Here is a 19,193-nt window from a genome sequence, read left to right on the forward strand (position 1 = left end):
TTCCATTCGCCAATGTGTCTGTTAGCTCTCAAAATAGAGTGAACAGTTGTTATAGAAGATAGAACACTACAACACAGGAACAGACCCTTTGGCTCGGGATTTGGTCAAGTCAAGTCACTTTTATTGTCATTTCGATCATAACTGCTGGTACAGTACATAGTAAAAATGAGACAACATTTTTCAGAACCATGGTGTTACATGACACAGTCCAAAACTATACTGAACTACCTAAGACAACACAGAGAAAGCTACACTAGACTACAGACCTACACAGGACTGCGTAAGTGCACAACAACAGTGCAGGCATTACAATAAATAATAAACAGGACAATAGGGCAGTAAGGTGTCAGTCCCAGGCTTCAGGTATTGAGGAGTCTGATAGCTTGGGGGAAGAAACTGTTACACAGTCTGGCTGTGAGAGCCCGAATGCTTTGGAGCCTTTTCCCAAACGGCAGGAGGGAGAAGAGTTTGTATGAGGGGTGCATGGGGTCCTTCATAATGCTGTTTCCTTTGCAGATGCAGTGTGTAGCTTAAATGACCATGATGGCGGGAAGAGAGATGATCTTCTCAGCTGACCTCACTGGCATTGCATTCTCGGCACCAGTTGCTCAATGTGCAAAAACAAACCCACCACACACATCTCCTTTGAATTTACCTCCCTCAGCTTAAATGTATGTCCTCTAGTATTAGACGTTTCAACCCTGGGTACGTTCCATCTGTACCTCTCCTACTATAATTTTATAAACTTCTGTCAAGTCTTCTCTCAATCTCTGTTGCTCTAGAGAAAAACAAACCTAGTTTGTCCAACCTCTCCTTTTAGCACATGCCCGTTATTTCAGAGAGCATCCTGGTAAACCCCCTCTGCACCCTCTCCAAAGCCTCCACATTCTTCCAAAAATGGGTTGACCAGTACTGAATACAATACTCCAGATGTGGCCTAATCAGAGTTGTATAAAGTTTCACCGTTACTAGCCCATCTTCCTTTGCAGTCATTCTCAGGGAGCTGTGGGCCTGGAGGGAAAATGAAAAATGTATTTTGCAGTAAGTTGATAAGGTCTTAATTACAATACTGGAAAAAAACCCAAAATAAATCCAATAAAAACAAGCACAAAAAGGGAATTGGATACATATCTAAAAAGTAGAAAAATGGGAGAAAAGGACACTTCAGTATTTATTTCAAAAAGCCAGCAAGGGCAAGATGCGCTGCACTTGCAAATAACTTTAAGAGTAGAGAAATCAGAAAAAAAAATTATCTTAAATGACACAATATATTGAACAGGTCATAAAACCAAACAGACAGAAGTTAATAAAGTCCTGATAAAGAGTCTCAGCCTGTTTATTTTGTGTGTGTTGCAGATGGAAGTTAAGATGTTATTGAATCTTGTAAGTCACAAGCCTAATACATAACTCTCGAATTAAACCTCAGAGAATGCCTTAGATACTTTATGTGCACATTGAAACCTACCAAAAGTGAAATGGTCGACTGATACTAGTTCTTGACTCACAAACACTAATAGGAAAAAAATCTTAATGGAAGAAAGATTGTTAGATAACTAATTTTGCAGTTTGAGACAAAGGCTGGTACGTGGTAGATGGAAAGGTAAGAATTTTATTTTAAATATGCTATTCAAATTGGCTGGGAGAACAGAAGAGAGGCATGAGGGTAGAGACAGAGACTGGTAGAAGGAGGAATGATGGACAGATGGAACCAATATAAGTGCAAAAAGATTAAGGCTAGCGACCGCAGTCAAAAGAAGACAGACACAGCACAACAGTGACAAAAACAGCTAAGAGTGATAGTAAACCAATAATGAACCCTACTTCAGACTAAAAACAAATGTGTGATAAAGGCATTTCTGACGACACACATCAGAACTCCAAACAACATGAATTCATTTCAAAGCAAACTGTTCCATATCAGAGGAGTGGGACGATTTCAAGGGAAACTGCAGTAGGAGTTTGCATGATGAAAGGGGCAAGAGGATGTATCACTTTCCCTTCAAAGCGATAAGCACAATCAGTTTGGACCGGATTTAGAAGGGCATTTGTTGACGTAAAAGATAATTTGTCCTAAGGTAAAACACACATATTAATCACTTACTTTGGGCGTGATTGTTTTTCTCTTAGGTATTTTCAATATCAAATAAGGGATTTAACATACACGGATGGCAGGTCTGAATCCCTTTGAAGAATAGTAGTATCGCTCTCTGTATGTGAAAATTCAGTATAGAAGAGCGCCATATGCCTACCTGTGGAATTAAGCCTCAAGAATGTTGTACCTCATTTGCTAAAACCAGAAACTATACTGTTATTTTGAAACACCTACAGTATTTTCTTGAAGAGAAGTCACTAGATTATTGGTTTCCCTGAATTCTTATTGCATCATTAGTTCGGTAATTTTCAGAGTTTAAGTGCAACTGGGGAAATGTTTTCTTTGGAGAATGAGAAGAGACAAACAAGTCAAGATATGCGATTAAAAAGCGGGCGCCAGAAAGGCGCAGGTTTTGGAGGGGCACCGGGACACCGAGGGCATTTCAGCGGCGCGGGGCCCCGCCCCCTGCTGGTATGCCGGCCGCTCCGCGTGAGCGCAGCCACGTGATCCGAATGGAATGAAAACAATGTGGAAGGCGGCTGTCAATCAGGTGCTTTGCGAGCTCCGGCCCACATTGTGCGAGCGAGCGGCGATCGGCTCCCCCGGCTCTCCCTGAAGCGCACGGTCCGGAGGAAATTATTACAAGCAAGGAGCTCAGGGGTAGGAAAGGCAGTAACATCAAGTAAGTAATTAAACTTCAAACTTAACGCAGTAGCTCTCAAAGCAGTTCAATTGTACGATTAGATTGATCATATTTAAATATTTTATACATATCAAATTGTCCGGCCTACGTGTTTAAATTTCTTAAAATTTAATAGTGAAACTAATCTGAGTTGAGTGCTGTCCTGAGCTTTTTATAGGATTACAGCTGACGTTTCTTAATAATTTGTCATTGTTTAAGATTAACCAGATTTATGCGACTTTATAGTAATTTTTAATGATAATGTTGGTAAATGGGGACTTCTTTTTTCTCTATTCCCACAGCACAACATGGTGTCGCTGGTAGATTGAATGTATTTTCTCCCTGCTATGGAATGTGGTTGCTCGGGCCGAGGTGCGTTCCATTGGCTCTGAGCCGCATAACTTCGTGTAAAAAAAAGAGAAACTGCGCTGACTCCAAATTGCCTGTATTTATCCCATTAAATTGGGGACAGTCTTGGGGAGACGATTTGTGATCTTAACGTGTAATTAACTACGGAAGATATTTTTGATGGTAATGTATTGTTTAAATCTCTTCTTCTCCTGTCACGTTAAAAAAACACTCCGATTATTTGAAGCAGTTTCTTTTTGACTGCGATCTTAAATGTACCGTGAAGTAAACCCGTTTCGCAGTCTTCGTAAACCTTGACCAGTTCGAGGATAGATCCCACTTTGGGAGAGTTCGCGTGTCCGTTTGAAACATGATAACAATTTCAGAACATTTTTGAGGCCAGCCAAAGACCCTCCGATGACAGCTTCGAGTAGCCACTGACGTCCGCGGAATCGGGGCCGCAATGTAGGCAATTCTGAAGCTTGCATGCTTTCGGAAGCTTGTCATCGGTAATTCTAGACGTCCGGTATAAAATATCAAGTGCAATCAAAAGCGAAGGGTAAAGTTATCAGATGAGTAAAATTGTCGATAAGCTACTTTCGAATAATCTATTCGTCGATTACTAGAATAATCGGGTTCTTTGTTAATGCTATATTCTGCTAACTTTCGCACATAGTGGGGAGGAGGAATAAAAAGGAAACAAGGATATGGGGGGCAATCGACCTATCACTTTTAGAGAAAATTCTAGAATCTAATTTTATTGAAGTCATGCTGTTTAACTAATTTGTTCGACTTCATGGAGGTTAGGACTTGCGAGATAGATATAGTGCCCATCATTGGATTGGCTATTAAGCAAAATACTGGGCTCTTTTGCCAGTTGGAATGCTGGCAAAGTGTTAGAAAGATAAGTGCTTGGTCTGAATTATTTACAATCTTAACAATGACTTAAATGAGTAGTGAATAAAATTTATTCAGATTTTCTGGTGGGAAAACTAACTGGAATAACTAGAGGGAACTAGCTGGAAAAATCTGTGAAAAGATGTTGGAAAAGCTCAGTTGGTATGTCAATATTTCTGGTGGGTGGGTGACATTTTAGAGTGACTTAGTAAAATTTCAAGATGTAATACATTTAAAGATGTATTCAAGGCGGAATACAGGGAAACAAAATTTAAAAACATGAGAAAACCTACACAAATTTTGCATTTAAAATTAAAGTTCTAAAGGAGGGGTAAATCAGAGTATCAGTATCATGATATAAAAGTGTTGAACTCCCAAGTTCAGAAGTTAGTAATGAGCCCAAAAGGTCACCTGACCAGGGGTTGATAGATTTTTGAATGGGAATGAAGACACAAGGGTAATGCAAAAAGGTTTAGTTGCCGGAGAAGATCATCCATGGTGTAATGAAATGGAGGAGCCTGTAGGACTGAATGGTTCAGATCTGGTCCTTCTGTTCTCACATTGACAATATATTGATAATATCAGCCGTTGATATCAGTCGTCATTCTTGTGCTGTATTTGATGCATATCTTAGACTTTAAAATGTGTAGTGCATTTGTTTCTCATCGCAACAATGCACAAACAAATTATAATCCAAATTAGAGTTAATTTGTAACACATTTCTGCTAATCAATGTTTTAGTTTACTATATATATAAAAACAAATAAGTGCATTACGTTTCCCAGTGTATACACACAATGTAATGCAAAACCTTACTGAATCCCATTTTGGTTGGTACTATCAACACCTGAAAAACAGCAATCACTTTTTACTTGAAAAAGCTTCAAAGTTTTACCAATTAACTATCACTGGATTTCAACCTCAAAGTAATTCCCTCTTTTTTAAAAATCTCTACACTGGTGGAATTTTCTCCTTTTAGCAGGAAACATTTGAATGTGGTTATATGTCTCATTAAGCTAAATACATGTATCTGATTTCCAACAATCTTTAAATTATTTTGAAATATTACATGGGGTGCTAGCAGTTAATCAATAAATGTTTTCACAATTTTCAAAAATGTAATTTTAACCATACCTGTAGAAAAGAGGTAATGTAACTGTACACAGAAGAATAACAGGTTAAATTAGAGCAGTGCAGGTTACTGTGACAGAAGATGTTTGTACAATACAGGTATGAAAGTTTTCATCTCTAAAACAGTACCAATATTAACATGGTGTGGTGATAATTAAAATGTTAGCTGAAGTATATTTTGTTTTAGGTTAATAAAACCAATTTTCAAAGTACTTTGTCTTAGTCTTATTAGTTGATTTTAAAAAGTTGTAGAATCCTGGAGAATATAGATATTTCAACTAGGTCCTATGGATTCTGAGAACTGTCATATCATGTGCCATGTTTTTTTAAATCTTAAATTACTAACAAGTTGTTTCATTACTTCTTGAATGCTGTATTCTGCATACATTTAAGTAGTTAAATGTCTAATTGACAGGGAGTAGTTTATTCTCTTTCAGAAAAGCTGCCTTTTGTAGTATGATACAGAAAGTATTGGACATTTATTAACGATTGTTCTCCTGCCAAATAAGTGAGAGTGTCTAATAATGCTGAACTCAGCAAATGCGGAGCTATTGCTTTGCAACAGGGATGTATATTCTCTAGATAATAAGTGGTCCAGAAGGTAGATAAGGCATCAGTATCTCTTGCTTATTGCCTAATGATATAAAATTCCTCCAGCTAGGCACACTTAAAATACAATAGCCACTAAGAAAAAAGCCTGTAAGAAAAATGTGGTAATAAACTTGCTCAAAATTATAAGGAAGATGTAACAGCTGAAATAATTTTAATGTTTTTATAATATTTGTCTTTCAAGAATTAAAGGTGCCAATTATACACAATGTGCCCCATGTTTCTTATTACGGTTACATTGTAAAGAGTTAACTGCTGTCTTTGTTGTAACTACATTAAAACTATTATTACCCTTTTGTAGTCAAAACCTACTGCAAAATGTATATCAAAGTCTTGAAACAATTAGTAAGCCTTTGTACTTGAGGGATGTAAATGCTTTTAATTATTAAGTGTTACAAATTTGTTCATTTTCCTGTGCAAGTCATGGCAAGTTAAGTCTCCTCCCTTTAATTGACGCTACTGATTAAACCAATTCATGGATAAAAGAAAAGAATATCACTATAACTTGCCTCAGCTTGTTATAAACTGCGTAGTTCACATTTTTTTCTGCGAAGTACTTATTGCAAAATAGTGCTCATGTATAATATTGTTATATTTTAAGCATCCTAAAATAAATAGATGGACAATTAATTTCAATTCTGAGGTTGCTTAAAAGCCCTCCCCCACCCCCGGCCCAAAAAAATACAAAACTAACTTGATTTGCTTGAAAGAGACAATTAATTGAGTGGTGCTCAGCTGGATATTGATCATCTCTTCACGCATTCTGTAAAATAATTGCTATTTAATTTATTGATCTATGATCCTACAGCACAAGATGCCCCTTCACTTTCCTCTCTTATTGTATAATATTATTGTTTGGTTTTATTGATATTTTTTCTCAGTATCTTTTTGAAGTTGTAGATTATACTGTTAATGGCATTGGTCTAATCCAGAGGATAAAGATCCATAACTTTGCATTTCAAAATGGTAAAATTTGGCTCTTCTAATTATGGTGATTTTTTTTTTGGTGCAGCCATTTCAAAGAAAGGAAATAACTGACATTGTCTGCTTGGGCTAGAACAAGCAAATATTGTTTCCATTGGCCAATCACAGTATACCTGGCACTCTCTGAATGTAGGGGAGCTTCCTCTTTCTTTCCCTATAAATATTCACATGATTCTAAATGGTTCTGTCTTGGTCTCTGAAGAGTATATGAGGCATTAAAGCTGCGCTGTAACTCCAGGAAGAATTATTTTATTAGAATGCATTAATCAGTGTGATGTGCTGATTAATCAACAAATTTAAAAATATATATGGTACCAAATTAGTGTGGAGTATGTTATGACACCAGTAAAACAGAGAGACTAAGTTTCAAGATATTCCCCTCAATTAAATTTGAAAACTTGATCTACTGAGATGGCAACAAAATCTGGGGAATAAGTCAACCCTGAAGAATTTTAAATCTTCTCTTCAATGGGAATTCAGTGAGACCCTCTCTCACTGCTCCCTCTCAGTGATCTCTGCTGCCCTCTGACTTTTCAGCCATGTAACTTCCAGCTATGCTTCTCTCGCTTTCCCCCCTCCCACCTTTTTAATTCAGGGGTATTCTCCCTTCCTTTTCAGTCCTGAAGAAGGGTCTCGGCCTGACACATTCACTGTTTATTCATTTCCATAGTTGCTGCCTGACTTGTTGAGTTCTTCCAGCATTTTGTGTGTGTTGTGTTGAATAGGAGATAAAAGGATATTTTAGAGGGCGTTTTGACTCTGGGTATGTGATATATTCTCTTAGTAATAGAATTGTAATGGGCAATTACTGTTCATCTCTGCATTTTCAGACAAATAGCTCAACTTCAAAATAATTGTTAAATTTCAGATTTGAAGAGTTATTGAATTTCTTTTAGCTTGGCTTTTGTTACATGTATAGAATGGCCACTTTGTTAGGCACAGGAGTGTATATTCATGGTCTTATGGCGCTGTAGCCCATCCACTTTGGGGTTCAACATGTCGTGCATTCAGAGATGCCTTCTGCACACCACTGTTGTAACATGGGATTATTTGAGTTACTGTCACCTTCCTGTCAGCTTGAACCAGTCTGGTCATTCTCTGACCCAGGCATTTGCCCCCACAGAACTACCTCTCACTAAATGTTTTTTCTTTTGTTTCTCACACCATTCTGTGCAACCTCTAGAGATTGTTGTGTGTGAAAATCCCAGGATGCTCAGACCACCCCATCTGGCACTAACAATCATTTAGGTCACATCTCTTCCTCATTCTGATGTTTCGTTTGAACAACTGAACCTCTTGACCATGTCTGCATTCTTTTATAACATTGAGTTGCTGCATGAGGATTTGCATTAACGGGTGGATGTACCTAATAAAGTGAGCACTCTGTATATTTTTTTAAGAGTGACATTGTATCTTGTGTAAAGGAGTATTTGAAAAAATTAACTACTACTCTAGCCTACCTGAAGGTAGATGATAGGAATTCCACAGTACAGGATAGATGTGGTTGGCATTGGTACAGTACCATCAATAAGTTCCAAAGTGTATCACTCAAAACAGGCACCTGAAAGCTGAGTTTGGAGAGAAAGAGGCGACCTGAGATTTAACAGATAGTTATGTAAGAGTATGGGCCTTGCATTGCTCTTCCATAAAATGAAGGTCGTTTTTGCACTATTTTAATAATTTATTCAATATACGTAATTGATTTAGTTGTTTATGATTGTTTTATTTTCTTTCTCTCTTTGCTAGATTATGCATTGCATTGAACTGCTGCTAAGTTAACAAATTTCATATCACATGCATGATTGTCAATGCTTCATATCACATAATAAACCTGAGTCTGATTCTAACATATCCTATTGCACAACACTAACCCATAAATAATCTCAGCTACAGTGGATTTCAGATAATTGGGACACATTGGGACCAGTACATTTTGGTCCAGTTAAGCAGCTGCCCCAGTTACCCAAATTTTCATGGAAATAGTTTGAAAAGGTATAAAAAAAGACAAACTGAGGAACAAATTATGTATTTAAATAAAATATAGAACAAACTAGAACACTACCAATACTACTGCAGAACTATAAATCAGTATTAGTTCCTAATACTTCTTGCTGGAAGAACTCATCTGTGTCATGTACTTTTAACTGTAAATGTACAAAATCACTGCTGATAATGGATTGCCTTTATACAAAACTGTCAATCATTACATGCTCCAAATCTTCATTTTTCATCTTAATGTTCAAGATGATTGTCAATGCTTCAAATTCTTTGTAGTTCCTAACTTGTTAAAGTAGTGAAATTGTTCTATTTTTTACTCCCAGCTGTTTCTGGCATCTCCAAGCCTCAATGCTTAAAACCACTGTAAGCAAAATAGTTCTGAATTGTCTTGCTGCTTATTTCTTGCCAACTGCTTTTTTGAACACAAACACACACATCTGACGCTATTTAAAAACTGTTTGCTTTAAGCACAGTGTAGTGTCTGACGGCCTCGCCAGTGTACGTGACTGACGCTAGTTAGACTCTGTTTGACAACAGTCGCAGTCCCAATTAAGCAGCATAGTGTCCCAAATAAAGGGAGTCCCAGCTATTTTCTCAATTAGTTTTTGTTCTTTAAGAGTTGTCACAAATAAGGGGCTGCCCCCAGTAACTGGGACGCACTGTATATCTTAGAAAATATGGAGCACTTTTTATATCTTGGAGACGCATCTCAATGAAACATCACCACGTCTAGAGTATCTGCCCAGCCTTTGGCTTCGGGGGTGGAGGGGGAGTATTCAAAGATCAAAACTCAAACCAGCATGACGTTGATGCTCTACTGAGCAGCAATGATCTATGCTCTTTAGAGACATGGACCACCAGCAGAAAGCACCTCAAAGTAGAGGAGAAGTGACTCCCAAGGCTATGCCTGAAGAGCTGTCTAATTCATTGTCAGAATTAACATCAGCTTCCTCTCCAGGCCAATATCTCCATCATTGAAGTTATGATTAGACTCACACTATTTGCACGTTAAACTGCCTGAAGCTTGTCATCTGTTCAGAGCTCAAGATGTCAAGAGTTTCCCAGAAGGTCAGAAAAAGTACCTTGAATTTGTTGTCCAAGGTGTGTGTGTGTGTGTAAATTAATATTCTTCTGAATCTATTGGGATCCTTGTCCCATTGCCTTAAAAGTTAAGAAAGGTGCTGAGAGTTACTTGTGGGTCCTATGAGAAAACACAAGAAACAAAAGAACATTCTAAACAAGCCACCACATTAAACATCTCTGCCTCTCTCGTGGCAGTACTCTTATTTGCTATGTACCTTAAATCCACCACTGGAATGGATTTTAAAAAATGTCATTCTTGAGGGCTGCCTAAAAAATACCGTATTGAGTCACTATTACAATGTGACAAGTGTCAGGAGTACACGTGCAAGTCCATTGTGGGTGTTGACTCAAGCAGCTATCAATTAAACCAACCTACCCTCTAAATAAAAAGAATTGGTATTGATGTCAGAAAGGGCTGAATTCATAAGTATCAAGTACTGCTTTCTGAATAGCTTTTTTTTCTCTCAGAAATAGCACAGTATAGGGGGCTCAACACTCTTGGCTAGAAAGGAGATAAAAACCAATCAGAATTCTTCTCATTGCCAAGCAGATTACCCTGCTGGAAATTGTACTCTTCGTCACTTAGCAAAGACGAGGTGAAGCCTAGCTGTGATGCCTATCATCATCATGTGGTCTACCCCATTGCTGGGTCCATTTAAAAAAGAACACCCCCCAGAGAACTATTCAACATTTTCCCAACATGAGTCTGGTACTTCTGCAAGAATAGGAAAGAGAGGGAAAATATTAAGACCTGGGTAAACTGCTTTATTAACAAGAGGTTAAGAAGCTATTTGGATATTGGAGTATAGGATATTCTTAGCAGTTTTTGAAAAGTAATATATATTCACATTTTATTTGAAAATATACTCTGTATGTTGGATTTTGCAACCTTTTTATAACCATTCATCCACAAATGTGCACATACTTGCAAACACATATGTAAAGGAGAAAGTGTGTTCATTATATATTTCAATCAAGTAACTGGTTAGAGAATTTTGCTTTTTGTAATTATAACTGTCTTATTAACTCTTCTTCTATATTTCAGCTCAGGGTGGTCATGGGAATGAAGCTGACATAATCTTTCTGTTGAAAATAAATCAAAGGACCACGAGTGACTATCAAGAGAGGAAGTATAAATATATTGATTACAGCAGACTGATACAACTTCCTCAAAATCTGCATTGTCCATAGAGAGTTTATTTATGAAAAGCACAAGTTGTTTTGGTGATGAGGCCAAAGACATTTCCAGCCACTTCGTATGTTGGAAACAGCCGCCAAAGACTACAGGAAATTCGGGAGGGGTTGAAGCAACCTCCTAAATCTTCAAGCCAGGGCTGGAATGTTGGCTCTAACAATGAAACCCAACTTGACCCGAAAGTCACTGTTGGAAAAGATGCCACCAGACAGCAGCAGATGCGACCCGTCCCAAAATTTGGCCCTTATCAGAAAGCTCTCCGGGAAATCAGAAACTCCCTGATGCCATTTGCAAATGAGTCAGGTTCATCCATCAGCGTTGAAGTAAACAGGCAGATGCTTCAAGAATTAGTGAATGCTGGTTGTGAACAGGTACGTCTCACTGATAGTACGTTTTGCCATATGCCGCTAATTTGTAAAATGTTAAGCTTTCACTGCCACTGGGAAACAAAGTGTATTGGCTTGTAATTTCCATGCAAGCTACCTGCACATTCAATTGTAATGAAGAGGGTACAACTGGATACCAGTAAATAATAATGACAAAAGTGAATGACTGAGGTAGAAGTAGGAGGAAATAATGGTGGTGAAATGTCTGAAGCCATTGTACAGTTATTTTTTTAAAATCCATTTTCATTGTAGTTGGTGCATATAATGAGAAACGAAAGGTCATTTGGGTTGGCAGGTCGAGGCACTGTCTCATAGTGCCAGAAACCAGGGTTCAATCCTGACTTTGGGTACTACATAGAGTTTATCCATTCACTCTACATCAATGTCTCTCTCTTCTGAGTACTCTGGTTTCTTCTCACTTGTGACATTGGAGCAGAGTTAGGCCTATTGAGTGTACTCCACCATTCAATCATGCTGATTTATTTTCCTTTTCAACCTCATTCTTTTCAACCTTCTTCAATGAAGTCCCCCCTCATTCTTCTAAACAGGTCCAGGGCCCTCAAGTGCTCCTCATATGTTAAGCATTTCATTCCTGGGATCATTCTTGTGAGGCTGTTCTGGAATCTCTCTAATGCCAGCTCATCCTTTCTTTGATGAGTGCCCAAAACTGCTGAAATGTGGTCTAATCAATGCCTTATAAAGCCACAGCAATGCACCCTTGCTTTTATATTTTAGTCCTCTTGAAATGAATGTTACCAGTTTAACCTGTAAATTAAATTTAGGGAATCCTGCACAAGGACTCTCAAGTCCCTTTGCATCTCGGATTTCTGAATTCACTCCCCATTTAGAAAGCAGTCGACACCTTTATTCCTTCTATGAAGTGCATGACCATACACTTCCCTGCACTGTTTTCCCCTTGCTGCTTATTTGCACATTCTCCTAATCAGTCCGAGTTCTTCTGCAGACTCCGTTTCCTCAAGACTGCCTGCCCCTCCATGTACCTTTGTATTGTCCTCAAACCTGGACCAAGGCCATTAATACTATCATCCAGATCACTTTTTCCCACTTTGTCTCCTGCCAGTCAGCCTATTTTCTGTCCATGCTAATATCTTTCCTGTAATACCATGGGCTCTTGTTTAGCAGCTTTACGTGCAGCACCTTGTCAAAGGCCTTTCTGAGATTGTAAATAAAAGCACCCACTGACTCTCCTTTGTCTATCCTGCCTGTTATTTCCTAAAGACATGCAGGTTACAGGTAAATTGGCCACTGTAAATTGCCCCTAACAGGTAAATAATGTAATCAGAGTGAAAGTGGAGAGAATAGAATTAATGCAGGTTTATTGTAAATGGGTGATGATGGTCAGCAAGGATTTGGTAAGCCAAAAGACCTGCTTCTGTGACTCTGAGCTGGATCTTTACGTGGACTTGCACAGATAGAAAGAGAGATGAGACAAGTGCGAGCAGACATGACTAACACAGACATCTTGGTCAGTTTGAAGTTGAGTTTACTGTCGTCTGCGCAGGTGCAATGAAAACTTACTTGTATCATCATCACAGGCACATAGCATCATATAAGCAACTTGCACTAGATAAATTATAACAAAGGGGCTCTTTTTGTGCAGTTTGACTCCGTGGCTCTTTGACCACTGCTGGCAAAACAGTCCATGTGATTGATCATCCCTCTCCTACCGCAAATGCTCATTCCCTACAATATCAGTATCCAGCGGTACTGGTTCATATTGTGTATGAATTGACTATAGTTAATTGGTTAATTTCATAGCGCCTCTCAAACCTGGGGTCTTCACCACACAAAGGACCACAGCAGTTGGGAATAACAGCATTTGCAGATTCCAAGTGTATATCATGTTGACTTGGAAAGATTGTTGTTCCTTTGTCCCTGGGTCTATGTTACGGAACTTGTTGTGTAATGGCACTGTGAGAATACCTCCACCAGAAGTCTACCGCAATTCAAGCTGGTGACCCACAACCATTTTAAGCACAATTTGGAATGGACAGTGAATGCCCTTGCCTTGCCAGTAACGCAAAATATGAAAAATTGATAAATTAAAATCGTTTGTCAGGAAACTGCCAGAATCTGTAATTAAGGATGTGGTAGTAGGTCTTTTAGAAAATTGCAATAAGATTCGGCAGAATCAGTCTGGTTTTATGAAAGGGAAACAGTGTATGAGAAATTGAGAATGTAGTCAGCAGGCCAGGATGTTGTACTTGTGTATGTGGATTTTAAAAGAGTTTAATAATGTTACATAAGTATTGGGCTTCAATCTAGTGTGGAGAAAGGATTGTTTACAGAGTAGAGCAGAGTAGGAATAAATAGTCTTTCTCAGGCAGGTAGGCTGCTACCAGAAAGTGACTAAAAGAACCCAGCCTTGGTAATTTGTAACTTGTATCTATTAGATCAGAAGACCTGGGTAAATGTTTGCCCAACAGTGATCAGAGCAAGAATGGAAAGTGAAGAATAAGGAAGGTGCAATCTGTAAATGTTTAGCCAGGCTTAGTGAGTGAGTGTAAGGTGCAGTCGATAGAGTTTATCAGGAAAGTGAGAACTTAGTCTCTTCTGCTGGAAGAAAAGAAAATGGTAAGATATCAATAAATCTTTAACATATGGGTTTATTAAACATAGAAAAATTTAGAGCTAGGATAAGCAGGCAATCAGGAATGAATCAGGTTAAAACAAGTTAGACTGGCGGAGAGTTATATGGCACAGGAACGTCCCTTTGGCCCACTGAATCTGCATCGACCATCTACACTACTCCTACTGTAATTTTTCTTAATATTCCCATTATCTTTCCTCAGATTCAACCATTCACCAGCACACTAGGGGCAGTTTACATTGACCAAGTAACCTACCAACCAGTATATCTTTTGAGCATCTGTTGATCGGGATCAAGCCAGGTTACTGGAACTGAAGCAGCAGCAACACCGCGTGTGGTACTGCGCCACCATGCATTCATAGGACATACAGATAGACTATCTACATGCAAGTTTCTGTTCAAAACAGTTTTAGCAATTCTCCAAAGTGAAGCTATTGGCACACATGGGTGCCATGTGAATACTCAGTTCAAAAGTGTTTTCATTTTACCTCAGTAACATAATATGTTTTCCAGTGAACCTGGTTAGTTTAAAGAGAGCAGAGGAAATGCTGCGTCAGTTTCAAGAGCAAGTGGGAGAAAGAACCAGGTGAGCTTCACAGGAGGGTAGGAACCGGGGCACAAGTTTGTAAAATGTAGTTAGGGAGTTAGCACCCATTGAACCAGGTGCCAAGCTGATAGAATTTTCAAATAGCTGGAGCGTAGATTATTTAGAGTTTTACCTCTATTTAGCTTTCCTTTCATCTTTGTATGTTTATATCACTGAGGCCTGTATTGGTTTTATTTTCTTATTCCTGATGTGGGAAGGATGGTGCCCCAAGAGAATATCTGATGAGTAACTAACTCACCACTGACTGGACTAAATCTTGATGTTTCTGGTCTGAATAGGTTAGTATAATGTCAGACAGTCATTTACTGCCTAAGCTTTAGAGAGCTAGGAGTGTTACAAGGAGCTATTTGAAAACTTAATTTCTTTCAACAAAATACATTTGCTAAGTACTACTGAGTTGGATAATGTCATTAAGCAAGATGTTGTCTGTCATCAATTGGCATGACACTATGGTATGTCCTGACCATTTGATTGCAAAATGCGTGCATGCCTGGGCCCACAATCATGCGTTGTCTCTGATGTGAGCACTTGATTTCTTACTCTTAGTCAACACTGACTGAAAAATTTTATCTATTGGAGAACTCAAAAGTTCCTTATCATTGAGCCAGTCATGGGTTCAGGAATCCTTTCTGTGTTATCAGTACATTTTTTTCATTGATTGCATTCCACATTTTGTTATTGGTTGAGGATTTAACATTAAAGATATTTGTTTCTCCTTCATTCCATCATCTTTCAAAGGCTTTATGCCTTGTTTAATTTATTGATAAGAGCTTCATCCGTGCTTTTATGGAAGAAAAATGTTTAATGTAAGAAAACTTAAACTAAGTAATCTAAAAGCTTAATAAAATGTAAAGAAAAAAAATCACCTCTGGTTCATATTAGTACAATATTCATACTGTGCAAATGTCTTAGAGATGTGTGTGTATATATAGTGTGTGTTTGTGTGAGGGGGAGTGCGTTTATAAATCTGGTGGGAGCAGAGGATGTTGGGAATGGCGAGGATGAAGTGCCATGGAAGGAGTGTGAGTCAGGTGATGGAGAGGGCATGCCAGGGGTGGGGGATGTCAATACTTGCAATACCTGCAAGTTCTTCATAGTTCCTAACTTGTTGAAGTAGTGAAATGGTTTCCTTTTCACTCCTGGCTGTTTCTGACGCCTCCAAGCCTAAACTGCAGTGAGCAAAACAGTTCTGAATTGTCTTGCGTTTATTTCCGGCCACCCATCAGTGACAAAAAGTCGCTGCTTTTTGAAAACAAACACATGCAACTGACAGTTTTTTAGAACTCTTTGCTTGAAGAAAAGTGTGGTGCCTAATGGCCACTGAGGTGAGCTAGATACAGTTCAGCAATAATGTCCTGTCCCAGTGAAGGGGCAATGTGTCCAAAATAAACAAAGGGAATCTCAGTTATTTTCTCAATCAGTTCTTTGTCCTTTGAGTTGGCCTAAATAAGAGCCTGCCCCAATTAATCGGAATCCATTGTATTATTAACTTTTTAATGCTTTTGGGCTTGGCCTAGACTTCTCATTGACTGCTAAAGCAGCTAGCATAATTAAAGGTCTCACCCACATGGAACATTCTCTTTGCCCCCCCCCCCTCCTGAAAATACAAAAGCCTAAAAGCACCTACTGCCACGCTCAAGGTCATCTATGTTATAAAACTATTGAATGGTTCCCTAGTATGATAAAATGGGTTCTTGACCTCCCAATCTGACTTGTTGTGACCTTTCATCTTATGGTCTACCTGCACTGCACTTTCTCTGCTGCTTATTCTGCACCTAGTTATCATTTATCTTGACCTACCTCAGTGCATTGTTGTAATGAATTTACAATTCTGTATGGCTGTACCTCAGTACAGGGGTCAGTGTGGACATAGTGGAGGATTACAAATACCTGGGGATATGAATGGACAATAAACTGGACTGGTCAAAGAACACTGAGACTGTCTACAAGAAGGGTCAGAGCTGTCACTATTTCCTGAGGAGACTGAGGTCCTTTAACATCTGCCGGACGATGCTGAGGATGTTCTACGAGGCTGTGGTGGCCAGTGCTATCATGTTTGCTGTTGTGTGCTGGGGCAGTAGGCTGAGGGTAGCAGACACCAACAGAATCAACAAACTCATTCGTAAGGCCAGTGTTGTTGTGGGGGTGGAACTGGACTCTCTGACGGTGGTGTCTGAAAAGAGGATGCTGTCCAAGTTGCATGCCATCTTGGACAACGACTCCCATCCACTCCATAATGTACTGGTTAGGCACAGGAGTACGTTCAGCCAGAGACTCATTCCACCAAGATGTAACACTGAGTGTCCTAGGAAGTCATTCCTACCTGTGGCCATCAAACTTTACAACTCCTGCTTCGGAGTGTCAGACATCCTGAGCCAATAGGCTGGTCCTGGACTTATTTCCACTTGGCATGATTAACTTATTATTTAATTATTTATGGTTTTATATTGCTATATTTCTTCACTATTCTTAGTTGGTGCGGCTGTAACGAAACCCAATTTCCCTCAGGATCAATGAAGTATGTCTGTCTGTACATGTGACAATAATAAACCAATTTACCAATTACTCTATAGTTGGTCTCTCTTGTACTTCCAAACTCCTGGACTCACTGCATCAAAATCTTCTGAGATTTTCTCACCATTCTTTCATTCTGCTTTTGTAGAGAAAAGAATCTAGCCTGTTCAGCCATTTCCTCTAAAATATAACCTCTCAATTCTTGGGAACATCCTTGGAAGGACTTCCTTTCATGTGTGGTGGCTGTTTTCAGACACATGTTCACAAAATCTTTGAGTAGAACACATTTATGTGGTTGGTGAAGTTAGTGTGAAGTTTTATGAAATTCTGCAGATGGAGGAATACCTGGCACAGAAATGATTCTGGCACACTCAGCAACCTTGTTTATGGCAGTACTGAGCTTGATTTTAGCCTTGCCTTCCATTCTGATCTGATTCAAACTAACCATCTTTGTTGATTCGTTAGTTCAGAACAATCTCTTTTAAAGATCCTTGTCAAACATTTTTGTGCTTTGATGACCTATAAGAACAAAACAATCTGTGATTATTTTTTCTCGGAAACAACATTGCTGCAGTTTCTGCAGTGCAAATAATAAACTAAAGACAACGATTTTCTCAGTGCAACTGCTGAGTAATCCCATCCCCATCGAATTCTTCTTTGGGTTCTCTGTCTAAATAATTATTAAACTCTTAACTGGTAAAGATAAAAATCTTCATCTTATTGCCTCAGGATATCCCAAAACATTTATAACCACATTTATTACTGTTGTCATTTTGTCACTATTGTTGCAGAGGCAATCATTGGGCCACCTCTTAGTAGAGCCAATTAATCTGTATTTGATTGGTTCAATTTTAGACTCATTACAGAATTTCATTAAGATCATTGTTACCAATTGCTCAGGAAAATTTATGGTGAGATGAAAAACCAGTGAGGATTGCTGTCTGCCTCTCAAACAAATGTAAACATCCCTTGGTGATTTTCAAAGAACAAGAGGTCTCCATGTAGTCTTGATAAATATTTATCTTTAAAGATAATGCTACATGAAGCAAACATAGTCTGGCCATTAGCGCATTGTTAATGCAATCTTGTGTATTTAGTACTGGTGGCACTTCATTAACTGGTATAGTGATCCTGAGACGTTATCAGATTGTAAAGAACAGCATATAAATGTGTTTATTTCCCACAACCCACTCATTAGTAGCGATGTGTTGATCGTGAGCTTTCTAATGGTGCAGTGAGAAGAAGCAAAGGACACATTTCTATTTGGGAATACCTCCAAAGCAAAACAGAAATGTTATGCAATGCTAGAGTATGTTTTATGTTGGTTGCTATGGTGTAGGCATGGACCAATAATGCCTAGTTTGTTTTCAAGTTGTGAATTTATCAACTTGAACTCATGGGAGAGGATTCCAACAGTATTACTGTTATATGGAAGTTTTTAGTAACCGAAAACAAGGCTTGCATTTCCCCTGACATCTGAGTCAATGGAGAAACAGAAATCAATTGGCAATTAATCCAAATTTAAAGAAAATTCACTAATTCTTTAATCATGTCACCACTTTGGAACAACAGATGAAGTAGTTTTGTGTAAATGTGTCATGTATTACCTTTCATATGATTGCTCTTCTTTCACATTTTAATATATCATCAAACATGATTTTTTAAAAATAAAGTACGTTTATGTAGATAGTTTTGTGGAAGGCTTAAGCATTGAAAGAGTGAAGCACAGAAAAGCATTGCTGGCAACAAAATAATCTACTTTTCTTCCATTTGAATGAATGGAAGGAACATTTAGCAGATTTAAATTACTGCTGAGTAATCCCATCCCCATCAAATTCTTCTTTGGGTTCTCTGTCTAAATAATTATTAAACTCTTAACTGGTAAAGATAAAAATCTACATCTTATTGCCTCAGGAGATCCCAAAACATTTATTACTGTTGACATTTTGTCACTATTGTTGCAGAGGCAATCATTGGGCCACCTCTTAGTAGAGCCAGTTAATCTGTATTTGAGGTTTTGTCCAGCATGTGCATTGCTGGTTGAGGGATAAAGAGA

At 38.5% G+C, this 19,193-nt stretch overlaps 1 protein-coding gene across 2 annotated transcripts in view; it reads left to right on the forward strand.

Annotated features, from left to right (window-relative positions):
* Positions 1 to 2,646: 2,646 nt before the first annotated feature.
* The window catches only part of lats2 (large tumor suppressor kinase 2), a 58,994-nt gene continuing 42,447 nt past the window's right edge, over positions 2,647 to 19,193 (forward strand). The window contains exons 1-3 of one of the 2 annotated variants that reach the window (XM_059964212.1): positions 2,647 to 2,774; positions 3,077 to 3,305; positions 10,870 to 11,390. In XM_059964212.1, the coding sequence (XP_059820195.1) occupies positions 11,052 to 11,390 (339 nt within the window). In that variant the 5' untranslated portion in view covers positions 2,647 to 2,774; positions 3,077 to 3,305; positions 10,870 to 11,051. The remainder of the gene's footprint in view (positions 2,775 to 3,076; positions 3,306 to 10,869; positions 11,391 to 19,193) is intronic. The other variant, XM_059964213.1, reaches the window with a different exon arrangement.

This window comes from Hypanus sabinus, chromosome 3 (assembly GCF_030144855.1).
Source record: "Hypanus sabinus isolate sHypSab1 chromosome 3, sHypSab1.hap1, whole genome shotgun sequence".
In the NCBI taxonomy this organism is placed as follows: domain Eukaryota; kingdom Metazoa; phylum Chordata; class Chondrichthyes; order Myliobatiformes; family Dasyatidae; genus Hypanus; species Hypanus sabinus.